At 38.5% G+C, this 9,947-nt stretch overlaps 1 protein-coding gene across 1 annotated transcript; it reads left to right on the top strand.

The window, feature by feature from the left end:
• Positions 1 to 203: 203 nt before the first annotated feature.
• On the top strand, positions 204 to 6,314 carry LOC139737918 (monocarboxylate transporter 13-like). The gene is made up of 4 exons (XM_071648585.1): positions 204 to 438; positions 2,268 to 2,408; positions 3,793 to 4,773; positions 6,103 to 6,314. Exons 1-4 carry the CDS (start codon positions 204 to 206, stop codon positions 6,312 to 6,314), a joined length of 1,569 nt encoding a protein of 522 aa, XP_071504686.1.
• Positions 6,315 to 9,947: the final 3,633 nt, after the last annotated feature.

The raw sequence follows: 9,947 nt of genomic DNA, 5'->3' as shown, positions 1-9,947 counted from the left end.
TCACCCGACCGACTCTCAAGACTGAGAAGTCGATGTTCTGCTGTAACATATAACGACGACATCAAACGTCGGTTTCATACGTAGTACTTGTAGTTCCCATAGAGAAAAAAGTGCACATTTTTTTTTTCTTTTAGATCAATGCAAACTGTAACTTCTCGAGTGACTTGTCGGAAGAACACGGTGTCTCTACTATTAGAGGTGCAATGGAAGCACACAGGCCAGGAACCGAATGTACATCAGATACGGCTGAAGTCGTCTCCCAGCATGGTGCCCGAAAGTACTTCGTTCTGGCCGCGGCCTTCCTCGTTCTCCTGCTCGTTGCTGGATTCCTAAAAGGTATGGGAATCTTCATCTTGGAATGGCAGCAGTATTTCGACGTTGATGCTACCACTGCGAGCGGCATCACTGTTGGCATTTCCTTCGTTTTACCTTTCACGTGTAAGTAAAGACAAGATTGTGTTGTGTATTTATCTGCTTCGATGATAATTTTGAATTAATTTGGGCTTGTAATGATTTTGCTTCTCTGCTGCAAAACTTACTTTGTATTAAAAGCTAGCTAGCACATAAATTAATTTGAAATCACCATGTCGCCTAACATATTTTTATTACGACTTCAGAACCTGTCGATTTTCACATAAGAAATATGTGAAATAACACTATATATGATAACATGATTTCAGAGAGGGTAAAATGACAAAAAAAAAAACGCGAAATATTACCCGAAAAGGTACACCGGTTGCAGTCGCAGTTTCATAGCATTCCTGATCGTGGTTAACGACATGTTTTATAGTCGATTACATCGATTACAATGTATCGGACCACATATAGCAGCAGCAGTATCCGTTGCGAGAGAATGAATTGCATTTCACGCAGCTGGTTAGTTGCATGCGATTCAATACTTTATACATTGTAGCACGTTTTGATACCATGGTTGCGGGAACGAAACGTCGATCTTCCTATCCACATCTGAACGGGAATGGCGCTTTACAAATAAAAGTTGGGTGCACCGACTTTTATCGTTTCACAATTGTTATCTCAAAATACTCTAGAACGACCGGGCTCATTATCCTTGCAAAGGCCGTAAGCCATCGTCAAGCTTCTCTTTTATTTGAAGCGAATTCTAAATGTTGGAAGATGGTTTTGATGCCCTTTTGAGATTTATGGTTTAGCTCATTCTTTTATTTCATTAAAAGATGGTTTCTTTTCCTTTTGTTTTCAGATGTATTAACTTCGTTTTAAGACAGGCTGTCGCTCGCTTGTGTTTCGCGACGATATGCATGAATACATCATTGATTATAATCTTAATTATTGCAAAATTGTTCGGTTTTATAGACCAATCCACTGCTACTGCGGTGTCCCACTCGGGCAGTATTTTTTTTTTGACAAGATATTGAAAAAAAAAAAACGTTTTGCCATTAACAGTCAGCAGTCATAATCATGTAGGCTCCTAATTCTAGTTAGATACCAATCACAGAACCAACTCTGTTGCGTTTTGAAATCATAAGGTCGCTTTTAATCAAACACTTGAATACTGTCGAAGTTAACTGTAATTCTACTTTTTCTATGCAATCTGCATAAAACACTGTGACGTCAGAATTCTTGTTGATCTATATATGCGTATTGAAGAGGATTAAATGGAGCGTAGGCCTATAGTTTTGGTTGAGACCTAACTTCAGGTTTCTAATATTTTTGGTGAGATAATGAGAAATCTCTCATGAAATATGAAAAAAAAAAAGAAAAAGCATGTAATTCCGAGAGGGATTCAATGTTTATTTGACGAAAATTGGTTTTGAATTGGCTGAGATATCCCCCCCCCAAAAAAAAAGAGTCTTCCTAATAAAAAGCGGGACCCATGTTTTATTAGGATTGCTTTGTTTTACTTTGTTTTTGGATGTCTCAGCAATTCCAAAACCGATTTTCATCTAATAAACTTTGAATTCCTCTTCAAATGGTATGGTCTGTACTATTTCATAGGTGGTTTCTTGGTATCTCACAAAAAGTTAAAAGCCCAAATCGCATCTCCACCAATACTGTACAATCCCTTTAAACTTGAAAGTATCGTCTTAACTAGCAGTGATCACAGTACACAGTATAAGCAATTAGCCTACCAAATGACACAGACTGGATCCCAATCTGAGTTTGGCTTCCTTTCCACAAATTATGTGATGTATAGATGTAAACCTTCAAAAAACGAAACACTGTACAAAAGTGTGGTGTAGTGCATACATTGATTACATTTACGTCCATCCATTGGTCTTGCTTTCCAGCACCTATGGCCGGCGCGCTAACACATCGTTTTGGATGCCGGTGCATCGCCATTACTGGGGGCCTCATAACAGCAGTCACCATGCTCACAGCGTCTTTTATTTCCAGTATTGGAGTTCTTCTTCTCTTCCTTTGTATTATAGGTAAGTCCAGCTTTAATAATTTCACATTCCCGGCCAGGGTTTAGCGGGAAGAATGCTATTCAGCTCTTGGATCACAACGGAACGGAGCATAACATGACTAGAGAGTATAACTCTCTCATCATTTCTAATCTTCTGCTCTCCCGCTCCAGCTTGAATTTCGCCCTTTGTAGCTGTGTGTCTCCCGCTTAAGATGTACGTTTCCACTTAAAATTTACCTTTCTCCCCCGCCCAACTTGAGTTTGTCATAAGAGTACATGTTCAAAAAAGTTTTGGGCGGTTTAAAAAATATCTGCGATCAACGCAATCGCCACGACTGATGTCAAGATCTGATAAGATCTGATTAGATCACCATGATTACCATACGATCAAGACCACAAAATTCTACCATCAGCTTCTAAGGGCCGATAGTGGCTGTGTGGCGGATCGCACGACAATGGGAAGCCTGCATAATGTTGGAGATGTAGAAAAGAAAATCAAACCTGAAGGCATGGTATAGTATTGACTGAGATGAGGATTGAGCTTCTAACCGTTTTCCGAGATACCGAGAAACCACGTATGAAATATTACTGAGCATACAATTCTTAGCGGAATTAAAAGTTTATTTGATGAAAATCGGTTTTTTAATTACTAAAATATCTTAAAACAACGCGATCCTGACAAGAGGTGCGTCTTACCTTTTATTAGGATCCCTTTGTTTTGGATATCTCAGCCAATTCAAAACCCATTTTCATCAAATAAACTTTGAATCCCTCTTAGAATTAAACCCTCTTTCATATTTCTTTAGAACTTTCTCATTATCTCACAAAAGATGGAAACCTGAAGTCCCATGTCAACCAGACCATGATATTATAATCCCTTTAAACTTGAACTTGAATGCTTTTTTTTTCTTTCCATTGTCCTTTGAAGTGCCAGAGGAAAAGTCTATATATCACTCTACTTGTGTAAAGATTCTTCTTTTTTCTTTTCTTTTTTTTTTTTTTTTTGGAGGGGGGGGGGGGAGGGGACATTGGAGGGAGATTTCGATGAGACGTGTTTTCATAATGTGTCATCCAGACAGTCGAAACTACTCTAGAATTTTGTTCAGTTTCTAAGGTGACAGTCGGGACACATGGTGTATATTAGGACAGGTATCTTTAGAGTGCCACGTTAGATTGATTTCGAATTGTTGACTAATTTCCAGCGTGTAATTCAGTCACGAACTTGGTTACCTTTACGTCATTATACCAATGCGTATACAAGAAAGCTGTCAGTGCAGCAGCAGTAGAATATCAAAAGGGTGTGATTCTTCTTTGAATATTTATCCGGCATCCCAATGTTCCGTCCAGTGCGATCAACATATTTCCCTGACAGTCTTTTGTCCATCTGTTTTTTTATTCTCACGCAGGATTTGGACAGAGCCTTGCCTTCTCTCCTTGCGTTGTAATCGTTGGCTACTTCTTCGACCGCCATCTGTCTTTCGCCAGTGGCTTCGTAATGTCCGGTATTGGAGCGGGGATTCTAGTGATGCCACCACTGAGCCAGTGGTTGTGCGGCTTATACGGCTGGAGAGGCGCCTTTCTGGTATTGTCCGCTCTCTTCTCCAACGTGATCGTTTGTGGCATGATATTTGTACCCACACCTGCTGAGTTGGCGGCTATTGGTAGACGAAAGTCTGAACTTTCGACGGGTGCGCGGACAACGAGTGGACGCGATGGGAGTCCTTGTGAGCGAGTTGGCGACGACGATGCTCGCGCAACCTTCATAGGTGGCAGTACCCTGAAACGTCACGAGGAGCATACTCTAACAGACCGGCCGACAACGTCCCGCGACTCGAATAGTGAAAATCTGCAAGTCGTGAATGCCACATCAACTCTAACGCGCATATGCGATGTAATCAAGTCAGTAGTTCTTTTCTTAAATCTTCGCCTGATCTGGACAAACAGGCGGATGGGCTGCATGTGCGTGGTAGGCACTTTTCAGGCATTGGGCTATTATTCAACACTACTGTATATCCCATCACGTGCTTTCCATGATCTTGGACTACCGAAGCAGACTGCGTCATTCATCATGTCAACAGTTGGCATCAGCAGCATGTTTGGCCGTGCTGTTCATGGACCGTTGATAGACAGTGGTATTATATCGGTCTTCACACTGGCACCCATTGCCTTAGTCATCAGCTCAGCCAGCTCACTGCTAAACCCACTTGCCAACACCTTTGTCCTCCAGGAAATTCTCGCTGTGACCTTTGGCTTTAGCACTGGGGTGTTCTTCGGGTTGCTTCCAATTAGCTGTAGGAAAATAGTGGGTGCAGACCTTGTAGCCTGTGGCTATGGACTCTTTGGCACGTTCTGCAGTTTTGGGCATCTCATCGGAGCGTTCCTGCTCGGTAATGTCGTAGCATCCGAACTGTTAAGACTATGAATGTTATAAAGATTATACAGTATGTGATATATCGGACACGAAATTGAGGTGTTAACGACGGCCATCAATATAGTATTCATGACTTCCAGCTAAAAGTGTAAATAAGTTCGATCGTAGTTTTGTTCTAGTGGCGACCTATCCCTTCAGCAGTTGGTTGATAGAATGTTAGTAGTAAAGTATGTGATGATTGAATCGTGTCCAAGCAATAGTATTGAACCGCATGAAGCTTAATAAGGCTACCTTACGCTATACAACATTCGGTCGCATAACTGACCAACTTCGGATCCGAAAGAAATCACAATAGCCTCAGAATAAACACACGTTTATTTCAGATCCAACGTCTGTCAGTCATTCGACGGAAATTCGTATAGTGTGCGGCGGCCCTCATGCGCCAGCTGCATGAGATTCAACCTAGCGCCTCGATAGTTACTGCTATAAGGTTCGACATTAGCGATGGACCGGGGGCCACTAAAACTTGATGTGGAGCCACCAAATTTCAAAAATGGTGATCTTTTGATGGCCCGATTTGTCAACTATAATTGAAACATCAAAGTGGATTTTTCACGTTTGCTTTTATTTTGGGCCTCTATATTTCTTCCGCGGGCCACCAAAATTTCAGAACTAAAGATTTTAGTGGCCCGAACAGAAAAAAAAAGATAGTGTCAAGCCCTACCTATATTATGGCCCGATGTATTGTAATTGTTGTAATCGAATATTAACATCACGAAGCAACCTTGATCGGGTATTCTCTAGGATAAAAATACTTGGGGTGTACCTTTTTGAGTAATATTTTCCATTTTCGTCATAACCAAACTGAAATCGTGTTATCACAGCATTATTCCACACATTGCGTATGCATATGTTTCAAGATAAGAGTGAAATTCAATGGTTTCTCCGGACTTACGAGAAGTGTGTTTTGCCTTTAAATTAGTCTTACTCTATGCATAACAACGAAAGGTTGTGGTACATTTCTTTTGTCTCCCTCTACTGAACTTTGGCCCCATTTCATTAAAAAAAAAAAGTTGATGTGATAACAACTCTTGCTGGAATAGCAGTTGTCATGGTAATTACAAGAATCCAGCTGCCTGGTTGGCTGTTGCTATGAGAAGTACAATGTAACTATTCCAGGAAAAGTTGCTAAACATCCTAGCATCTTTTATGAAATGAAGCCATCCACAACATGTTGAATTTGCCATGATACATACTCATTCGTTGACAAAGTGTGTATACGTGTGTTCTTAATGCGTTTTCCTCAAGCTTGCTTCTTATTTTTTTTTTCATGACTGGCTTTCAGGCGCCCTCTACGATTCCACGGGAGATTATTCAGCGTCCTTCTTTGTTGCTGGGTCCTCAACTTTCGTCGGTGTTGTTGTGACTGGTATCATGGCCTTCTTTCCACCCCGAACGCCCCCACGCGGTCATCTGGAAGAAGTCGGTTGTGATGAAGAACTAGCGAATCTGCGCGGTTTGGAAACACCGGGTTCTTCAAGAGGAAACCCATCCTAAAAATCAATAAGCCTAAACCCCAAAAGAAAGAGGAAAAAATTCCCTAGAAAGCGTTCCACAAATGGCAAAAATCGGACAAGAAATAAGGAAAATATGACATTTTTTTGAAAAACCATTTCTTGACCAATATTATGAACATTCAACTGAGCGAGTTGATAATGTCATGCCCTTACAATTTTTCATGTATATTATTTATGAAATTCGGAAAAACTGGCATTTTTAGCTCGTACAGGCAAAAGCATACTCCCATTACACCAAAATATATCAGAGTTAACATTTGTTTGTTTGTTTTTATTTTGGGTGGGTTTTAAGGGAAGTTCTATATTTACACAGCTGAAATACCAGATTTTTGTCATTTCTGTACATGAAATGAATAAGAAATTGTGAGAGCAGGACACCATCAACTTACTAATTTGAAAATTCATAACGACTGGTCAAGAAGTGAATAAAGTTATTTATGAACTTATTTGGAGAGGCCCATATAGAACAAGGCGCGATGTTTAAGTAATAGATTATGAGGAGGGAGGTTTGAAAATGCGCTGTTTAAAGTCCATGATGCAAGCTCAAAAAAATAAAATGGGGGCAGAGGCCATTTGCGTCATGTTCAAAAGGGTGGAAATGCATTCGTTAGAATTTTTTAGCATCTGTAGGAGCAGAATTTTTGTTCTTCTGCAACTTTGATGTTTCAAAGTTAATGATTGATGTTTCATGCTGGTTATTAGAGGTATTACAAACGTGGTCCTTCCTTCAGAGAATTAAGCATACCCAATCAAATAATTTGGAATAATCAGTATATTTTGTTTCATGGGAAGTCTATATTTAATACACATGATAGTAGAAAAGGTTTTTTTGAAGGTAATCGATATAGGCCATGGGCTGGTAGGGGTCAACGTGCATCCCCTCTGCACCTAACAATCATTGTTGTTTCCATGTAGCCCTTGGTCTGGAGAGTCAGAAAAGTGATGTGAGCAAAAAAAAAAGTTGGGTCCCAAGACCCGCCCCGTGACGTTTTGTGACGTCACTTCCGGAAAGACCTCTTCGCGAATATGGGGGGAATAGCATTTGGGTATTATCGTAATAAAGTGGTTCCCATGCCTTTATTTTTTAATGATAACCAAAGAGTTTGGTATTTCCAGATTCCTTAGAAGATGGGAAATATAATGCAAAGCAAAGTTTGGCAATATAAGCCCTCAGTTTGTCGTCATCGACAACGAAATGGGCAACGATGTCGACTACAAAATTTGTGCAATTTTTCAAGTTTCACCCTTTAAGTTTGTATATTTTTGTGAAAAACTTGTTAAATGACTTGAAATTTGGTCTGGATATTGAATGAATATCCCTTTTTACGAAAACAAAAGATTTTGGCCTAATTGTAATCCGATCTTCTTCTGTAGACATTCAAGTGCGCATGCGCGGTGTCTGGAAATCAGCCTTCGAAATGCCTTTTTTTTATGTCCAGTATAAAAAATGAGTTACAACGAATCTTTTTATCATGTAAATTCACAACTTTAATTAATTTTTGCAATCAGCAATCACCTGATTGAAGAAAAAAGTTGCCTTAAAATGAGAAATCAAAGGTGACCATGGTTCTTTTTGATTATGACGTTGGTCACGACATCGAAGATGAAGACGACGTCAAAGACTAGAATTACGACATAGCAGAGATTATTTTAGATATCTTTTAATCTCTTTTAAAATTTCGTAAAATATTGTAAGTCATGTTTGGAATTGGGTCAGTCAAATATGTACATTTGCTCGTTGGTAATGATTTTATCAACGTCAATATCTGATTGTTTGTTTATTCCGTTGATTTCACTGAATTGATATTCATTTGATTAATACGCGGTATGACCTAAACTATTTTGATTTTTTTTTTTACTATTTTCTTTCGAAAATTTGGCAATAGAGACTTGCAGGTCATCAACAACGAAATGGGCGTTAGTGAGGTCGACAAACTAAGTCAGCACAAGTTCTTATGCTAATTTAGAAATTCATTACTTTGTGGTTAATTCACTATGTTAATTGGAATTTAGTCTGGATGTTAAAGGATAAGTACAGTTTCGTGTACATGTAGGTGAAGTAAATGCGGCAATATTCCACATCAGTAAATGTTTGGGGAAAGCGGACAATCCATTCAAAAGTTTTGAATTTTTAAAGTATCTGCACTGTCACTGCTGGATGAGAAGACTACTACAGTGTGTAATGTCACATGCGTAGAACGATATATACAATGTAAGGAAAATATAAAGAGAATTATACAAAATCTTATTTTTTGAAAAACGTGCATATTTCTTCGACATGTCAGTGACTTATATTAAGGATATTATTCTTCCTGCCTTCTGACAGAGACAAGTCAAGTGTCCTTTATTTTGTAAGAAAAGTGAAAATATGTTGAATTTAATTTTTATTTTATTTATATCGTTCTACACATGACAGTGACATCACAAGCTGTATTAGTCTTCTCATCCAGCAGTGAGCGAGCAGAAACTTAAAAAATTCATAACTTTTGAACAGATTGTCTGATTTTCCTCAAACTCTCACTGATGTGTTCTACTAATATTGCTGTATTCACTCAATCCACATGTCACATGTATGTCAAGTTGAACTTGTCTTTTACATGAACAGACATCTTTCATTAAAAAAAGAACAAATGAGCCATTATTGTAATCCTGGCCTCTTCTGTAGACTTTCAAGAGGGCAGGAGGAGTGCGAAATAAGAACCAACGAAATGTCCCCTTTGGTGACCAGTAAATTGATATATTAACTCGTATATTTCACGTAAAATCGGAACTTTAATCATTTACACCTGCTGAAATACATTTGACTTCAGTGATGACGGCAAAGACAGCGGCGTCGATGACAAAATTCACATTGGAGTTTCGTCTTAATACCAAATTCAACTGAATTTAGCAATTACTTTAAGACGACCCTTAAAGATTAACACCATTAGCTATGAGGAAAAGAAGATTTTGATTACATCTGCATTTTGCCTTCTCAACAAACTCGAATCCTTTAAAGAGAATGTAGTATTTTTTTATAATCCTGAAGTCTTTAAGATGTTTAGTGTGCATGCAAGGTGTGTGAAACAAGCCGCCGTAAGTTCTTTTCTGCTGTCTAGCAATCAGTTTCTCGTCAAAGATCAGAAATTTCAAGTATTGTAATTTGTATTAAAGAAAATATAAAAGAAAATAACTAAGAGAAATTTGGCTTAAAATGAGAAATTGGAGGCAAATATACAGTTCTCTTGTCGCCATTTCTGATGATCACAATGACAACATAATTCTATCATAATTTACCACGACAAATCATTTAATGTGACTGTAAAGGCATGTTTATCATAAGCAATTCCCCAATTCATGGGATATTATCTGAAATGGTTATTAGACAATGATAGTTCAGTAAAAAGAGTTTGATTTCAGATCATATGAGGCGTATAATACATTCATTCTTTGCTAAAAGTTGGTTGCTGTTAGATACTCAAATTCCAATAGCCTTTTTTTCAAGAGTATTTTTTTTAGTCAGGTTTCAATTCAATTTAATTCAATTCAATTCAATTTTATTGTCCGTTTCTGGAAATTTGTTTTGTTTGCATGCATATCCGATTACATCGATACCTTACACATATACAAAGCA

Source organism: Diadema antillarum, unplaced genomic scaffold, assembly GCF_040938485.1.
Source record: "Diadema antillarum isolate AM-2024a unplaced genomic scaffold, OU_Dant_1.0 seq00000715_RagTag, whole genome shotgun sequence".
NCBI lineage: Eukaryota > Metazoa > Echinodermata > Echinoidea > Diadematoida > Diadematidae > Diadema > Diadema antillarum.
This window is presented reverse-complemented; position numbering and strand designations above follow the sequence as displayed.

Excerpts from the sequence above, each read along its gene's own strand:
- LOC139737918 (XM_071648585.1), top strand. The coding sequence starts at position 204 with ATGGAAGCACACAGGCCAGGAACCGAATGTACATCAGATACGGCTGAA. Across the intron at positions 439-2,267 it reads CTTCGTTTTACCTTTCACGT|CACCTATGGCCGGCGCGCTA; the intron begins GTAAGTAAAGAC and ends CTTGCTTTCCAG. Across the intron at positions 4,774-6,102 it reads CATCGGAGCGTTCCTGCTCG|GCGCCCTCTACGATTCCACG; the intron begins GTAATGTCGTAG and ends ACTGGCTTTCAG.